This window comes from Hoplias malabaricus, chromosome 5 (genome assembly GCF_029633855.1).
Source record: "Hoplias malabaricus isolate fHopMal1 chromosome 5, fHopMal1.hap1, whole genome shotgun sequence".
NCBI classification, from domain to species: domain Eukaryota; kingdom Metazoa; phylum Chordata; class Actinopteri; order Characiformes; family Erythrinidae; genus Hoplias; species Hoplias malabaricus.
The window spans coordinates 54,934,479-54,953,459 of record NC_089804.1 but is presented as its reverse complement, the minus strand read 5'-3'; the positions used below and the strand labels follow the sequence as shown (position 1 = coordinate 54,953,459).

At 47.0% G+C, this 18,981-nt stretch overlaps 1 protein-coding gene across 1 annotated transcript; it reads left to right on the top strand.

Moving 5' to 3' along the window:
* The first annotated feature begins 4,765 nt into the window (after window positions 1-4,765).
* tnnc1a (troponin C type 1a (slow)) lies at window positions 4,766-11,174 on the top strand. The gene is made up of 6 exons (XM_066671442.1): window positions 4,766-4,895; window positions 7,164-7,194; window positions 8,653-8,799; window positions 9,256-9,370; window positions 9,749-9,885; window positions 10,982-11,174. The coding sequence occupies exons 1-6, from the start codon at window positions 4,872-4,874 to the stop codon at window positions 11,011-11,013; spliced, it is 486 nt and encodes a 161-aa protein (XP_066527539.1). The 5' UTR covers window positions 4,766-4,871; the 3' UTR covers window positions 11,014-11,174.
* The last annotated feature ends 7,807 nt before the right edge of the window (window positions 11,175-18,981 follow it).

The window sequence follows — 18,981 nt, the reverse complement described above, 5'->3', positions numbered from 1 at the left end:
AATAACATTGTGTTCAGAGCATTTCTAAAAACCGCAGGTCGGTCAAAAAGTGTCTTGTCTTATCTGTCAAAAGTGAGCCAAGCTGGTCACAGCTGGTCAAATGTTACTTCTCAGTGGTTTTATTCTTGTGGCTGATGAGCACAAGCAAAGCAAAAGCACAGTGATAACAATGTAGTTGTCTACAATGTACGTCTATCACATTTTTACAAAGTTTTCCTGCAAACGGAGAACGTATTTGTGCAGCAAATATAGCAAAACCAACACAGAAACACACAGCTTGGCAACTTAACCCTTTCCTTTCCTGATATTCACTGTCCATAGAGCTGTGGGTCATGGCCTGTGTGCTCTATCGGAAATTAATATTCCGAATGGACTCTCGGGTCTGTTTTGCAAAGCTCACAAGCTCTGCCAGGTCCCATTAGCATTCCATTAGAGCTCAGTGTGACTGTCACCCAGTCTGTGCTCTCACAATCCTGCCAGCTCCAGCCTCCTCCTGCCATCACACAGGATAATACCTGCTCAACACACACACACACACACACACACACACACACACTTTAACCCCTACACACTTCCATTCTCATTAATGTACTTACATTAAAGCGAACACAGTTCTGGGTCTTATTGAAAAATGTGTGACTTGCTTTGGTCAAACCACCACAAGGATTAAGCCCCACAGCAACATTCTCCCTCTGTTTAAAGAACCCTGTTCAAAATGGCTGCTCCTTTAAAGGATAATGAGCCTTTTCACCCCTGACCCCGAGTGCACAGCAGTGAGGAGCGAGGAGCAGACTTAGGCAACCTACTGAAACCTGGCTGAGTGGTCTTGTTTCACAGTGTGCTGGTTGGTAACTGCCAGATTCACACATTAACGTGAAGTATGACTTATTATACAATAGTTACACAGACAAAACGGTAAACGAGCTGTAGCTACCTTGACCTTTCCATTTGAGCCATTAATATCAGCAAGGTCAAAGGTTAAAATCAAAATTCAAGTTCAGTCAAAGTAGTTGGTTGCCTTTTCTGCTTTTTCATATCAGGCTGGACTTGTTAATACGGTTATATTGTGAGCTTGCACATCCTGTAAGGAGTCAGTGTGGTGTAGTCTAGAGCTACATGGCAGCAGCCTGATCACAGAGGACAAGGCACCATCTGGGAGGCAACTGTTAGTGTCTTTGCTGACAGTATGAAACTGACATATTGGGGACTAGGGAGGAGGGTTGAGCAACATCATTCTGGAGTAGCTCTTCTATCTACAGCTTTAAAGGGACTGTGTACTGTGTTCATTCATTTATTTCCCATAACCACTTCACCCTGAACCCCAGCACAATAAAAAAATCACTGAGGAAACAAATGGGACAGTTCACCAGTCCAATGCAGGGTATGGACACTCTCACACACTGTTGAAATAAAAGGTTTTGAAATGATCATTAATTTTACATAATCATTTTCCAGCCTATTTTAAATGAGCTCTGTTCTGATTGGCTGTGACACTCCTTATAATGTCAGTGTGAAGAGATGTAGTTTAAATAGTGGATACATATATGAGTGACTGGGTGAGTGAGTGAATTATTTTCCTTTCAGTCATTGTTTAAATGAAATGATAGTTAACAACTTTGATTAGTGTTTTGTTGCTATCTTTAGTTAAAGTAAAATCACACTAACTCTTATCTTGAGTAATCCATGTTGCATTGATTCATTGCAGTCACCCGGAGGAAACACACGCAGACACAGGGAGAACACACCACACTCCTCACAGACAGTCACCTGGAGGAAACCCACGCAGACACAGGGAGAACACACCACACTCCTCACAGACAGTCACCTGGAGGAAACCCACGCAGACACAGGGAGAACACACCACACTCCTCACAGACAGTCACCTGGAGGAAACCCACACGGACACAGGGAGAACACACCACACTCCTCACAGACAGTCACCCGGAGGAAACCCACGCAGACACAGGGAGAACACACCACACTCCTCACAGACAGTCACCCGGAGGAAACCCACGCAGACACAGAGAGAACACACCACACTCCTCACAGACAGTCACCCGGAGGAAACCCACGCAGACACAGAGAGAACACACCACACTCCTCACAGACAGTCACCCGGAGGAAACCCACACGGACACAGGGAGAACACACCACACTCCTCACAGACAGTCACCCGGAGGAAACCCACGCGGACACAGGGGGAACACACCACACTCCTCAAAGACAGTCACCCGGAGGAAACCCACGCAGACACAGAGAGAACACACCACACTCCTCACAGACAGTCACCCGGAGGAAACCCACACGGACACAGGGAGAACACACCACACTCCTCACAGACAGTCACCCGGAGGAAACCCACGCGGACACAGGGGGAACACACCACACTCCTCACAGACAGTCACCCGGAGGAAACCCACGCAGACACAGAGAGAACACACCACACTCCTCACAGACAGTCACCCGGAGGAAACCCACGCAGACACAGAGAGAACACACCACACTCCTCACAGACAGTCACCCGGAGGAAACCCACACGGACACAGGGAGAACACACCACACTCCTCACAGACAGTCACCCGGAGGAAACCCACGCAGACACAGGGGGAACACACCACACTCCTCACAGACAGTCACCCGGAGGAAACCCACGCAGACACAGAGAGAACACACCACACTCCTCACAGACAGTCACCCGGAGGAAACCCACGCAGACACAGGGAGAACACACCACACTCCTCACAGACAGTCACCCGGAGGAAACCCACGCAAATATAAAATTCAAATCATATATCATCTATATCATCACGGTCCAAAGAAAAACATGCATCTCCTTTTTAACTCTCAATGGAAGTGAACATCAAAAATAATTCTAGAGTGTTTCTATTGGTTCATTCATCATGAAATTGCCCCAGAGAAAGGGACAGCTGCTGTGTCCCAATGTAATAAACTAGAAATCCACAGAAATGGAGATACATGTTTCTTCTATGAATTTTGAGCAATCATTCATTGTCTGTAACCACTTTTCCAGCTCAGGATCGCAGTGGGTCAGGAGCCTACCTTTGCACAGCCAATCCACCTACCACCACATGTGTTTATGTGTTTGGACTGTGGGAGGAAACACACAGCACTAGGAGGAAACCCACACCAAACTGCCCTCAGGCAGTGACTCAAACCACGACCACAGAGCTGTGTGACAGTGACACTACCTGCAGCACCACCATGCCACCAGCTTCTTACAGAATATCCATGTTTCATTGAACCACGAGTGAAAATTATTTGACATGAAACCACAGCAGGCTTCTGCTTTTTGTCAGCAGTGTTCAGGGCTCGTAAGGGTTAAAGAAAAAGAGTTGCTTTAAAGGCAGAAGTGGCCGTTTTTGGTCTCTGCATAAAGGGGACCTGACAGGAGTCTGGAGGAAGATTTAACCCAATCTGACAGCAGCCCGGGACGATTTTCTGCTCCGAGGTTCAAAATAAACCTTTACAATAACAGTCCACTTTTCTTTTTTTTTTTATCATAACGTATTGGCTTTTCAGTGGAGTTCCATAATGTGAAGAAATCAGTAAATATGTAGGAGTTGGAGGATTTGCTCTGACAATACAAGAGCAGTTGGAGAAATGTCCACCTGCCAAACACGAGTGAGTGAGTGAATGAGTGAATTATGTGTTTGGTGTAGATGGTGGGCCACATATCCTTCCACTGTGTCCCTTTAATTTGGCCACTATTAAACTGGATACAGCTGCTATATTTGGTTGTGGTTAAGCGCCACTGGCTGTGCAGCACATCTGGGTTCCTCTGTCACTTGTTGTATTTCAGTCCAGCAACACCCTGGCGTTTCTCATGGAGTGTGCCCTTCTGTCAGGCTTTATGGTTTGATTGGATATGAAATGGTATATACAGAACACACTGTTAAAACAACCCCCTTGTTTCTACACTCACTGTTCATTCTCCTAGCTCCACAGACCATAAAAGTGCACTTTGTATTTCTACGATAACATACAGTAGTCTGTCTGTTGCTCTGCATACTTTGTTAGACCTCTTTCACGCTGTCATTCAAAGGTCAGGACCCCCACATAGCAGGTTTGGGTGGTACGTTGTTCTCAGCGCTGCAGAGACACTAAAATAGTGGTGGTGTGTCAGTGTGAGTTGAGCTGGTGTAGAGTGGATCAGACACAGCAGTGCCTGCCGGAGTTTTTAAACCCCTCAGTGTCTGGACTGAGAATAGTCCACCGACCAAAAACATCCAGCCGACAGCATCCTGTGTCACCAATGAAGGACTAGATGATGAGCGACACACACTGTGCAGCGACAGATGAGCTACTGTCTCTGACTCTACATCTACAAGGTGGACCAACGAGGGAGGGTTTAAAACCTCTAGTAGCAACCACTGTGTCTGATCCACTTGTAACAGTGCAACATAAACCAGTGTCACTGCAGCTCTGAGAACGATCCTCCACAATAATAATCCTGGAGCTTAAGGGGTGACTATCTCCACACTCATGTATGAAGTGTTCCTTCTTTAGCTGCTGGTTGACCTCTCTGACCCCTCCTTTGCTCTGTAGATCTGTTCTGCTGGAATGTGGAGTGAGTGCGGTGGACGCTGGTTAGAGATTAGGCCGCTGTGCCACTCCTTCTCATTCCATTCCACAGTGGGCTCCTCCAGAGCTTCTCTGGGCTTTTATCTGAGCCCGAGTGACCGTGATGGATGGACGCAGTGGGCACGGACACACAGACATACATAAGAGGGCAGAGAGGGAGCGGCCTGTTCTGAACTGCCACTATAAAACTCCTGGAGGCCATGCCTTGATCTCCACTGAGTCCGTGGGGTCCTGCTGCTCCTCTGATACCAACTCACAGAAACAGCAACATGAACGACATCTACAAAGCTGCGGTGAGTGTTGACGTTCCTCACGTTACTCTGAGCTTTGGACAGTGTAGTCTCCACTAAGTATCTACTAGGCTTAGCACACTTCATACTGTTCTTTAAGGGTTACTTAAAGCAACACTAGGCAGTGTTTTTACCTTGAAGTTACAGCTTCAAAAGCAACGTGATATTTCACTGACCCATAGTAGGGAGAAAAGAGCCTCTGCCGTTGCTATTCTGGGCTCAACACTGCAGAAACTTCACTATGCAACTTTTGATGGAGGGTAGGAAACCACCGTAAAGATCTGAAAATTCCAGCAGCACTGATTTACCTCGGCTTTGTTTTTCTATATCGTTCAAAATGGCTACTGCCATAGAACATAGCGTCATAATACAATACAGCTTTCCAAGTGCATTCCTAAAATGGAGGTTCCTAAATAGTCTTAAAGGTATGGTTCTAGGGATTGATACAGAACCTTTAGATAACGTTCAGTAATTTTTTACACTTTACACACATTGCTACAAACGGTACGGAAAATAGACGCTTCCTTAAATACAGGGTTAAACTGTTAAAGTGCAGTTGTTACGACGGTTCTCAGGAACATAGACAACCATTAGAATCAGTACCATACCTTCTACTTGTTCTGGTTTGGGTCGGGTCTTGTTTTTGAATGTGGAGTGGGAGAACAACCTCAGGTGGCTGGGATTATAATGTTGCAGTATTTACGGTAATAAACTAGTGGTCTACTTCATCTAGTTTTTGACCATGGACTGAAATATAGACTTAATATAGCAACTGTTCCAAATAAAAATTGGAAAAATAATGTGTCGACTGTCAGAATACTACAGTATTTATGGTATTAAAGTAGCATTCTACCTGTTCTGGTCTTTGAATGTGGGCTGGAAAATCGTTTTTTAGATGACTGGGCTTATATTATTACAGTATCTATGGTATTAAACTAGAGATCTGTTTGTTGGACTGGAAAACCTTTAGCTAATTATGCTTCTACTTGTTCTGGGTCAGTCCTGGGTTCTGAATGTACCCTCAGCCATTATAATATTACAGTATTTACCACATTAAGCTGTTGTTAGCATTAGCCTGTACATGCTCAGTGTTTTATCAGTGTTTCGAATGTAGTTGTGTTGTAATTTGACTTGATCCCAGGTTCTTCCGTGTCCTTACGCTAAAGTAGAAAAGGTGGCTGATTTTTCTTTAAATATATTCCCTCTTGAACTCTATCACAGGCTCTTGATAAGGCCTGTGGTTTCCTGCTGGGACTTCATGCCTACACATGGAGCGCTGCTACTTTTCCCAGGCTAATTTTGGAGGTCCTCCACTCTCCCCTGGATGTGTTTACAGGTCGAGAAGCAGCACAGCTTAAGATAAAACACCCTTGGCCAAACATTCCTTCACTATCTGTGCCTGTGTGGGAGCCTGGTGCTGTCTGGCCCTCAACTCTCCCTTGGAAACATATGGCCATGTGTGTGTGTGTGTGTGTGTAGCAGTGGTACACCGATGACAGGCATGTTTATGAGTCCGCAGCAGTGCTATAGCTTGTGCCGGATCTGAGCAGGCCTATAGATGATAACTCTTACTTAAGCAGCTGTCACAGTGGCCCATTGGCACTAGCTTTCTCAGGATTACTGCCCCATTGTTGGGGCCCATCCGCAGCTATGCTAATTTAAATCACTCAGTATTGTCTCTGTCACCTGTGGGCCCTTCTTTATTTTTAACATCACGCACTGGTCACAACGCTGTCCCTGAGGATAAGATGTGGGCTCAGATTGGATCTCCACAGATTTGCATTGGAGAATGGTGGTGGAATAGTGGGAGGTCAGTGAGGGGAAAGATGGAAGGGCAGGACTTCAGGCCTCAGATGTTTTGCTTTCAAATATTTTAAGAAGAGAAATGGCAAGAGAAACAGAGAGGGCCAAAGAAAAAGATCCTGAAAGAGGCCATTTTCAATTGTTAAAAGATGAAAAGCTTTTTCACATCATGTCAGTGACACTGCAGCACTGAGAACGGTCCACCACCCAAATCATACCTGCTCTGTGGGGGTCCTGACCCATGAAGAACAGATGGACTACAGTGTGTTATTGTAGAACTACACAGTGCTCCTCTTGTAATGATTGTAAGGTTATGGCTGATAGGTGTCTATACCAATATTCTTTGATTGTGTTGTATTTTAATACTGTCAATGAAGACTATCGAGTGAGCACCAAATGCAGTATGTTGTGGTGAGCACAAGATCCTGTTCCACAGACGTGTAATCAGCCTTATCTTTATCTCTCCAGGTAGAGCAGCTCACAGATGAGCAGAAAAGTGGTGAGTAGGACGAGTTTCTCCAGACATGTGTCTTTTGAGACTCACCCAGTCACTCATACACTCACCCAGTCACTCACACATGTGGACAGTTTCACACACTCACCCAGTCACTCGCACACTCACCCAGTCACTCGCAAAAATGGACAGTTCCACACACTCACCCAGTCACTAATACACACTCACCCAGTCAATCACACATGTGGACAGTTTTACATACTCACCCAGTCACTCACACACTCACCCAGTCACTCCCAATGGTGGATAGTTTCACACAATCACCCAGTCACTCGCACACTCACCCAGTCACTCGCAAATATGGACGGTTCCACACACACACCCAGTCACTAATACACACTCACCCAGTTACTCACACCTATGGACAGTGTCACACACTCACCCAGTCATTCACACCTGTGGACAGTTTCACACTCACCCTGTCACTCACACCTGTGGACAGTTTCACACACTCACCCAGTCATTCACACCTGTGGACAGTTTTACACACTCACCCAGTCATTCACACCTGTGTACAGTTTCACACACTCACCCAGTCAATCACACACTCACAACTGTGGACAGTTTCACACACTCACCCAGTCACTCACCCAGTCACTCACACCTGTGCACAGTTTCACACACTCACCCAGTCACTCACACACTCACACCTGTGCACAGTTTCACACACTCACCCACTCACTCACAAACTCACCCTGTCACTCACATCTGTGGGCAGTTTCACACACTCACCAAGTCACTCACACCTGTGGACAGTTTCACACACTCACCCAGTCACTCACCAAGTCACTCACCTGTGGACAGTTTCACACACTCACCCAGTCACTCACACACTCATCTGTGGACAGTTTCACACACTCACCCAGTCACTCACACCTGTGGACAGTTTCACTCACTCACCCAGTCACTCACACACTCATCTGTAGACAGTTTCACACACTCACCCAGTCACTCACACCTGTGGACAGTTTCACTCACTCACCCAGTCACTAACTCACTCATATGTGGACAGTTTCACACACTCACCCAGTCACTCACACACTCACCCAGTCACTAACTCACTCATCTGTGGACAGTTTCACACACTCATCCAGTCACTCACACACTCACCCAGTCACTAACTCACTCATCTGTGGAAAGTTTCACACACTCATCCAGTCACTCACACACTCACCCAGTCACTAACTCACTCATCTGTGGACAGTTTCACATACTCACCCAGTCACTCAGATCTGTGGACAGTTTCACAGAACCAATCCTTTTACCCATATCCACCAGTTTGAACTGTTGGGGGGAATCCGGAGCCCCCCAGAGGAAACCCACACAGTCACAGCGGGAACACACCCACACCCCTAAGTCACAGACACTACGTGCCGTCCTCTGTAACGTGACTGGGATCATCTGCCACACACTAACAGTGTAAATGTAAATGCTGTGCTGCAGAGTTCCGGGCCGCCTTCGACATCTTCGTGCAGGACGCTGAGGACGGCTGCATCAGCACCAAGGAGCTGGGGAAGGTGATGAGGATGCTGGGACAGAACCCCACTCCAGAGGAGCTGCAGGAGATGATCGATGAAGTGGATGAGGACGGTAAAGACCCAGCAATCAACCAGATAAACACATCCCTTTAATCACTAACCAGGCCCTTTCTTAATGACCTAGACTTCGTGTCTCGATCAGTGTCCTACGTTATATTTTTACAACAGCCACAACTTCTGTTAAAGGATCACTGTGTAGTTGTATTACCTTAAAATTGCTGTTTCAAAACCATTGGATGCCCCACTGACCTGTAATAGAGTGAACAGGGCCTCTCTCTTTGCTACTCGGGACTCAGCACTGCAGAAATTGCACTATGTAACTATTGGAGGAGGGCTATAAATGTCCCCCTCCCTCTCTCTTCCCTAATTTAATTGTCTAATGAAGGAGAATTAAACCTCTTCTTTGGTATATTTACTTCAGCAGAGTTTTAAACACTAGGTCTAATGGAAGCTGTATGTTGTCACCTTTAGAGGCAGTAGTGAGAGTGTGTTGTGCTTGTGTCCGCAGGCAGCGGGACGGTGGACTTTGATGAGTTCTTGGTGATGATGGTGAGGTGTATGAAGGATGACAGCAAAGGGAAAACGGAGGAAGAACTGGCCGAACTCTTCCGCATGTTTGATAAGTAAGATCGACTTGTACAAACACAGCGAGGGAACAGCTTGAGGAGCACTGTTAGCCCTCGGTTTAACACAGCTGGTGTGTGTTTTTGTTTGTGGGCATGTGGGGACCAAAAACGTCTTACACCCCCACATTCTGGGGACGTGTCTTCCTTGGGGAACAAATATTCCTGTCATTTACGGTTGAAGACATGCTTTAAGGTACAGTTAAAGATAAGTGTAGATCGGTAGCACTTACAGCTGAGGTTCAGATGCTTCAGGTTGGGGTAGGATTAGGCTTAGTCCTTCTGTTAGTGTTAGTCTAGTAACGGGCAAAATGAATGTAAATCAATCTAATGTCCCCACAATGCATGGAAACAAACGTGCATGTGTGTGTGTGACAGAAATGCAGATGGTTATATTGATCTGGACGAGCTGAAGCTGATGCTGGAGGCCACAGGAGAGACCATCACCGAGGACGACATTGAGGAACTGATGAGAGATGGAGACAGGAACAATGACGGAAAAATCGACTACGACGGTGAGGGTCAATTCTGGAGGTCAGACACTGAAAAAATGAGATGATCTTTCTCTGTCTGTATGAAAGTGTGTGTTTGTGTGTGTGTGTGTGTGTGTGTGTGTAGTTATTATAGCATATGTTTGTAATCTCCTATGAATTACACAAAATATTCCATCATTTTTGAGCAAGTCACTAAACCTTCAAACGCTACCCAGGCACCGGGGATGGCTGCCCCCCCCCCCGCTCTGGGTGTGTGTTCACAGCCCCTAGTGCACTACTGTGTGTGTGGGACTGCAGCACTTTATGTGTAAAAGGATTTAAACCCCCCCCCCACAGCATATTTTTCAGTGGCACAGTCCAAACTGAGGGTCTGCCTCGTGAATCGCTGGCAAAACACTACAGAAGTGACCAAAGAAACCCTCAAATATCTGTATTTTCTCTTTAAAAACTATGATAACCACTGTATTATATTAATGTAGTTTTAATGTATTCATGTTTCGTAACAAGCATAAAACCTTGCTACTGATTTCTCTACAGCTTCCAGATCCACCTTAAAAAGGTGAAGCAATTACTTTCTAGCACCTGAGGCTACTGCAATTTTTAATGTGGAACTGGAAGTTTTTAATAAACCTGAGAATTCGAATTCAGCTTCATGTCACAAAAGAATTAGTAGTGGGTGATATTATAAGAGCGGCACGGTGGCGCAGTCACTCAGCTCCAGGGCCCTGGAGGTTGTGGGTTTGATTCCCGCTTCGGGTGACTGTCTGTGAGGAGTGTGGTGTGTTCTCCCTGTGTCCGCATGGGTTTCCTCCGGGTGACTGTGAGGAGTGTGGTGTGTTCTCCCTGTGTCTGCGTGGGTTTCAGCGGTTACAGATAATGAATGATTGATATTATAAGATTGGTGTATGATGTTCTAAAGTCCAGCAGAACTCCCCTGATATCACTTGAGACAGAGCTGCCTACAGTGCACTGCTAGTAGCCTGGGATTGAATCGCTGTTCTTTATAGAAACAGCAGCGGTACCTTAGTAATTAATATATTAATGAAGCCAATTTGACATAAGTAATGAAATATCAGTGGAAGTCCTGTTTTTAATTTATTTCACCCTGTGCTTTCAGAGTTCTTGGAGTTCATGAAAGGTGTGGAGTAAGCAAAAAGGCCAAAGAAGACATTTCCTCCCTTTCAGCTCATTGTTTCACACTCAAAAGAATTCAAGAAAAGGCCAAAGTATTGAACGTTGGGGATTATTTATCTCAAATCTGTCAATAGTTCCATATTAATGCAGTGTTTTTGATTGAATGCCTGTTTTTTATATAAAATATCTGTAAAATCTCATTTGTTCTATTTTCTTCTAATTACTTGTGTTTGAGTCCAGAGAGTGACAATCTATGAAGATTGCTTTAGCGTGAGCCATATCTACTGAATCCTACCAGTGTTGAAAACATTTTACCGCAGGTGGACTGCCTTTAGATACGGCGTCTTTATCAGGAATCTCTCCGAGATAACATCCAAAATGGCCTATTTTAGAGAATCAAAGCTCTGTAATCCTGAAAGTTTGCCTTAACTTGGGCCCGACGTGCTAAAGCCTTCTTTTCCTAGAGGCTAATTCCACATTTGCTCTCCGTGGAGAAATAAAGGAGACTCAGGAGGAAAATGCTCTGTGCCTGTCTCTTCGTTTCAGAATTACATCTTTAGAAATAATTACACTGGATTTGAGTTTGTCTTGCGTTCAGATGGAAATTAATTCCTCGTTTCATCCTGGGAGATGTGTGCTGTTCTCCAAAACGGCACATTTTTAGTCGTTCTGTCTCCCTCACTATGAGAGGTTTCTGGGGAGACATGGAGATCTAATGCAACATGAAATATCAACATTAACTCCACCAGCAGTGTGTGCTACAGTAGCTCTTCTGTGGATTAGAACCAGAGAGGGAAGCCTACTCTCCCCTCACATGGTGCCCAGGACCCTGATTCACTGGTCGTCCGAGGAGACCTCGGCCTTTTGGAGCTGAGAAACACATTATTCAGGGGCTCATTAGACCTAGTTTACTGAAGCACATGCCCCACAAAAATGTTGCCATGCCCCACTAAAATCACAGTAGTAAAAGGTCCATTTTATTCCGGACTGCTGAGCAGAACTACAGAACACACTGTGCAAATTCACTACAGGAAATTGGGAAAACATTTCCCGAACAAGCCCTCAGGACTTTCCAAACACTTGAGGAGTTATTGCATTCAGTGAGAACCAGTTTAGTTTCTTTTTTTTTTGTAATGTACATTTGTTTAAATTTGTAATGTAAATGTTTAAATTAAAATCAGCCACAAAACAGATGAGTTAACAGCTCAGTGATATATCGAAATACACTGATACATTGACAGATAAAATTTAGCTTATCTAACTCTGGCACAATGATGCAGAAACTAAATAAATATTTTAATTATAACCGTATATAACCTACTAAAAATACAGCACTACAGCCAAGGCATTCCCTGTCCTCAGGAAATAAATGCAACACCATCCAACACAAACTTCTTATGAGCATGGTCTTTTTAAAAACTATTTTCCGAATCATTCGGTTCTAGAAAATCATTTTAAATAGAGAACTGCAGAATGCAGTAGCGTTTAACAGGTCTGTGAGGGATTGGTGAGCAGAGGGGTGCAGCATGTAGTCTAGAAACACCCCTGACATTACGGCCATCAAAGTTCGCCTCTCATCAAAGAGGCACAGATCCTTACACTCGCCAGTTGTTCCAACATCAGATTCAAGAACTGATTGTTCACTTCCTGCTTAAATTATCCAACCCCTAAACAGTGGGCGTGTTTCCACCAGTAAAACACTTCATAACATTACAATAAACAGAAATAATTATAATTGAGTAAGACATAACCCATGTATAAGTTGTTTATACGAGAATAGGACAAACACAGCTTCACTTTCAGTTTAAAGAAACCGCTATCAGAAATTATTGTGATACTCACTGAGGACAATAAAACCTGTGTCGTTGCTACTCCGGGCTCAGCACTGCAGAAACTGCACTATGTAGCTATTGGAGGAAGGGGGGGGGGGGCGGGGGAAACACCCCTCTTGATTTCAGGACATTCATTCATTCATTCATTCATTCATTATCTGTAACCCTTTTCAGGGTCGCGGTGGGTCCAGAGCCTACCTGGAATCATTGGGCGCAAGGCAGGAATACACCCTGGAGGGGGCGCCAGTCCTTCACAGGGCAACACACACACACAGATTCACTCACACCTACGGATACTTTTGAGTCACCAATCCACCTACCAATGTGTGTTTTCGGACTGTGGGAGGAAACCGGAGCACCTGGAGGAAACCCACGCAGACACAGGGAGAACACACCAACTCCTCACAGACATTCACCCGGAGGAAACCCACGCAGACACAGGGAGAACACACCAACTCCTCACAGACAGTCACCCGGAGGAAACCCACGCAGACACAGGGAGAACACACCAACTCCTCACAGACAGTCACCCGGAGGAAACCCACCCAGACACAGAGAGAACACATCACACTCCTCACAGACAGCCACCCGGAGGAAACCCACACAGACACAAGGAGAACACATCAAGTCCTCACAGACAGTCACCCGGAGGAAACCCACGCAGACACAGGGAGAACACACCACACTCCTCACAGACAGTCACCCGGAGGAAACCCACACAGACACAGGGAGAACACACCAACTCCTCACAGACAGTCACCCGGAGGAAACCCACACAGACACAGAGAGAACACACCACACTCCTCACAGACAGTCACCGGGAGGAAACCCACGCAGACACAGGGTGAACACATCAACTCCTCACAGACAGTCACCCGGAGGAAACCCACGCAGACACAGGGAGAACACACCACACTCCTCACAGACAGTCACCCGGAGGAAACCCACGCAGACACAGGGAGAACACACCAACTCCTCACAGACAGTCACCCGGAGGAAACCCACACAGACACAGAGAGAACACACCACACTCCTCACAGACAGTCACCGGGAGGAAACCCACGCAGACACAGGGTGAACACATCAACTCCTCACAGACAGTCACCCGGAGGAAACCCACGCAGACACAGGGAGAACACACCACACTCCTCACAGACAGTCACCCGGAGGAAACCCACGCAGACACAGGGAGAACACACCAACTCCTCACAGACAGTCACCCGGAGCGGCAATCGAACCCACAACCTCCAGGTCCTTTAATTTAATGAATGTAATAGGCAGATTAATAAGACTATACTGATCCTGCAGGAAAGCACAGATGTGGACTGTAAATACGGTCACATACAGTACACCTCACTGTATTGTATGGCAGTGTGTATGTATATATTCTAATATTACAAAGAAATAGACACCCTGCACTGATAAATAGCTTTACATATCATTTCCTCTCAAGACATTCACACACAGTATAGTACACAGCAAAAGGCCCGCTCCAAAAGCCCTAATTCTGTGTCTCTCTAAGCCTGTAGCAGGCATGTGTGTGTGTGTGCGTATGTGTGTGTGTGTGTGTGTGTGTGTGTGTGTGTGTAGTTGTATGATTAAGAGCCTGTATCTGGTTACACAATGTATTGAGACAGGAGCTATTTATGGCTAATCCTCACACAGTGGCCATGTTTGAAGAGCTAATCTGATGACAGAAGTCACCGTCAAACAGGGTCACGAACAAAGATGAGCCGAGCTCACTGCTTCGCCTCGGATTACGTAGGCTGCACATGCCCACGTACAAATAAACTTGGGGAAAGTGAAGTCGGAGCTAATCAGGCTCTTTGCCCTCGCGTCTGTATCTCAGCATCACGCACGTCACAGCTGTTTATGTCAAAAAACACTCGAGGCCCGACCGGAGCCACCAGGACCAGGACCACTTCACTCCCACCGAGCCCAAATAACTGACACTTATCTCATCTACGCCCCTCATTCCCTGCTGTTAGGGATTAGACACTTAATGACCTCCTTTGAAACATGCAGATTGTGCTAGTATTCAAGGGTAACACAAGTAAACAAGGGGCCAAATATTGGCTGCTAGTTTCACCTGCAGGGGGCAGAAGTTCATTCATTCATTCATTATCTGCAAGCGCTTATCCAGTTCAGGGTCATGGTGGGTCCAGAGCGCAAGGCGGGCGCAGACACAGAGAGAACACACCACACTCCTCACAGACAGTCACCCGGAGGAAACCCACACGGACACAGGGAGAACACACCACACTCCTCACTGACAGTCACCCGGAGGAAACCCACGCAGACACAGGGAGAACACACCACACTCCTCACAGACAGTCACCCGGAGGAAACCCACGCAGACACAGAGAGAACACACCACACTCCTCACAGACAGTCACCCGGAGCGGGAATCGAACCCACAACCTTCAGGTCCTTGGAGCTGTGTTACTGAGACACTACCTGCTGCACCTCCGTGCCGCCCTCTATAAGATTATTAAACTCAATAAAAGTAATAGATCTATATCATCTCCTTTACAGAGACCACCTATGAGGGAATCAGTAAAAAGGCAAGAGAGCTCTGGGGTCTCACTGTCCCGGGTTCAATTCTCTACAGTGTGAGTTACAGGGTGAGTGTGTGAAACTGTACACAGATGTGAATGTGTGACTGACTGGGTTAGTGTGTGAAACTGTCCACAGGTGTGAGTGTGTGAGTGACTGGGTGAGTGTGTGAAACTGTCCACAGGTGTGAGTGTGTGAGTGACTGGGTTAGTGTGTGAAAGTGTCCACAGGTGTGAGTGTGTGAGTGACTGGGTGAGCGTGTGAAACTGTCCACAGGTGTGAGTGTGTGAGTGACAGGGTGAGTGTGTGAAACTGTCCACAGGTGTGAGTGTGTGAGTGACTGGGTGAGCGTGTGAAACTGTCCACAGGTGTGAGTGTGTGAGTGACTGAGTGAGCGTGTGAAACTGTCCACAGGTGTGAGTGTGTGATTGACTGAGTTTGTGTTTGAAAGTGTCCACAGGTGTGAGTGTGTGAGTGACTGGGTTAGTGTGTGAAAGTGTCCACAGGTGTGAGTGTGTGAGTGACTGGGTTAATGTGTGAAACTGTCCACAGGTGTGAGTGTGTGAGTGACAGGGTTAGTGAGTGAAACTGTCCACAAGTGTGTGTGTGAGTGACTGGGTGACTGTGTGAAAATGTTCACAGGTGTGAGTGTGTGAGTGACTGGGTGAGTGTGTGAAACTGTCCACAGGTGTGAGTGTGTGAGTGACTGGGTGAGTGTGTGAAACTGTCCACAGGTGTGAGTGTGTGAGTGACTGGGTTAGTGTGTGAAACTGTCCACAGGTGTGAGTGTGTGAGTGACTGTGTGAGTGTGTGAAACTGCCCACAGGTGTGAGTGTGTGAGTGACTGGGTGAGTGTGTGAAACTGTCCACAGGTGTGAGTGTGTGAGTGACTGGGTTAGTGTGTGAAACTGTCCACAGGTGTGAGTGTGTGAGTGACTGGGTGAGCGTGTGAAACTGTCCACAGGTGTGAGTGTGTGAGTGACAGGGTGAGTGTGTGAAACTGTCCACAGGTGTGAGTGTGTGAGTGACTGGGTGAGCGTGTGAAACTGTCCACAGGTGTGAGTGTGTGAGTGACTGGGTTAGTGTGTGAAAGTGTCCACAGGTGTGAGTGTGTGAGTGACTGGGTTAGTGTGTGAAAGTGTCCACAGGTGTGAGTGTGTGAGTGACTGGGTTAATGTGTGAAACTGTCCACAGGTGTGAGTGTGTGAGTGACAGGATTAGTGAGTGAAACTGTCCACAGGTGTGTGTGTGAGTGACTGGGTGAGCGTGTGAAACTGTCCACAGGTGTGAGTGTGTGAGTGACTGGGTGAGTGTGTGAAACTGTCCACAGGTGTGAGTGTGTGAGTGACTGGGTTAGTGTGTGAAACTGTCCACAGGTGTGAGTGTGTGAGTGACTCTGTGAGTGTGTGAAACTGCCCACAGGTGTGAGTGTGTGAGTGACTGGGTGAGTGTGTGAAACTGTCCACAGGTGTGAGTGTGTGAGTGACTGGGTTAGTGTGTGAAAGTGTCCACAGGTGTGAGTGTGTGAGTGACTGGGTGAGCGTGTGAAACTGTCCACAGGTGTGAGTGTGTGAGTGACAGGGTGAGTGTGTGAAACTGTCCACAGGTGTGAGTGTGTGAGTGACTGGGTGAGCGTGTGAAACTGTCCACAGGTGTGAGTGTGTGAGTGACTGGGTTAGTGTGTGAAAGTGTCCACAGGTGTGAGTGTGTGAGTGACTGGGTTAGTGTGTGAAAGTGTCCACAGGTGTGAGTGTGTGAGTGACTGGGTGAGCGTGTGAAACTGTCCACAAGTGTGAGTGTGTGAGTGACTGGGTTAATGTGTGAAACTGTCCACAGGTGTGAGTGTGTGAGTGACAGGGTTAGTGAGTGAAACTGTCCACAGGTGTGTGTGTGAGTGACTGGGTGACTGTGTGAAAATGTCCACAGGTGTGAGTGTGTGAAACTGTCCACAGGTGTGAGTGTGTGAGTGACTGGGTTAGTGTGTGAAAGTGTCCACAGGTGTGAGTGTGTGAGTGACTGGGTGAGCGTGTTAAACAGTCCACAGGTGTGAGTGACTGGGTGAGTGTGTGAAATTGTCCACAGTTGTGAGTGTGTGAGTGACTGGGTGAGTGTGTGAATCTGTCCACAGGTGTGAGTGTGTGAGTGACAGGGTGAGCGTGTAAAACAGTCCACAGGTGTGAGTGTGTGAGTGACAGGGTGAGTGTGTGAAAATGTCCACAGGTGTGAGTGTGTGAGTGACAGGGTGAGCGTGTAAAACAATCCACAGGTGTGAGTGTGTGAGTGACTGGGTGAGTGTGTGAAAATGTCCACAGGTGTGAGTGTGTGAGTGACAGGGTGAGCGTGTAAAACAGTCCACAGGTGTGAGTGTGTGAGTGACAGGGTGAGCGTGTAAAACAATCCACAGGTGTGAGTGTGTGAGTGACTGGGTGAGTGTGTGCAATTGTCCACAGGTGTGAGTGTGTGAGTGACAGGGTGATCGTGTGAAACTGTCCACAGGTGTGAGTGTGTGAGTGTGTGAAAATGTCCACAGGTGTGAGTGTGTGAGTGACAGGGTGAGCGTGTAAAACAGTCCACAGGTGTGAGTGACTGGGTGAGCGTGTGAAATTGTCCACAGGTGTGAGTGTGTGAGTGACAGGGTGATCGTGTGAAACTGTCCACAGGTGTGAGTGTGTGAAAATGTCCACAGGTGTGAGTGTGTGAGTGACAGGGTGAGCGTGTAAAACAGTCCACAGGTGTGAGTGTGTGAGTGACTGGGTGAGTGTGTGCAATTGTCCACAGGTGTGAGTGTGTGAGTGACAGGGTGATCGTCTGAAACTGTCCACAGGTGTGAGTGTGTGAGTGTGTGAAAATGTCCACAGGTGTGAGTGTGTGAGTGACAGGGTGAGCGTGTAAAACAGTCCACAGGTGTGAGTGTGTGAGTGACAGGGTGAGCGTGTAAAACAATCCACAGGTGTGAGTGTGTGAGTGACTGGGTGAGTGTGTGCAATTGTCCACAGGTGTGAGTGTGTGAGTGACAGGGTGATCGTGTGAAACTGTCCACAGGTGTGAGTGTGTGAAAATGTCCACAGGTGTGAGTGTGTGAGTGACAGGGTGAGCGTGTAAAACAGTCCACAGGTGTGAGTGTGTGAGTGACTGGGTGAGTGTGTGCAATTGTCCACAGGTGTGAGTGTGTGAGTGACAGGGTGATCGTGTGAAACTGTCCACAGGTGTGAGTGTGTGAGTGTGTGAAAATGTCCACAGGTGTGAGTGTGTGAGTGACAGGGTGAGCGTGTAAAACAGTCCACAGGTGTGAGTGTGTGAGTGACTGGGTGAGCGTGTGAAATTGTCCACAGGTGTGAGTGTGTGAGTGACAGGGTGATCGTGTGAAACTGTCCACAGGTGTGAGTGTGTGAGTGTGTGAAAATGTCCACAGGTGTGAGTGTGTGAGTGACAGGGTGAGCGTGTAAAACAGTCCACAGGTGTGAGTGTGTGAGTGACTGGGTGAGCGTGTGAAATTGTCCACAGGTGTGAGTGTGTGAGTGACAGGGTGAGCGTGTAAAACAGTCCACAGGTGTGAGTGTGTGAGTGACTGGGTGAACAGTCCTGGGTGTGTTTC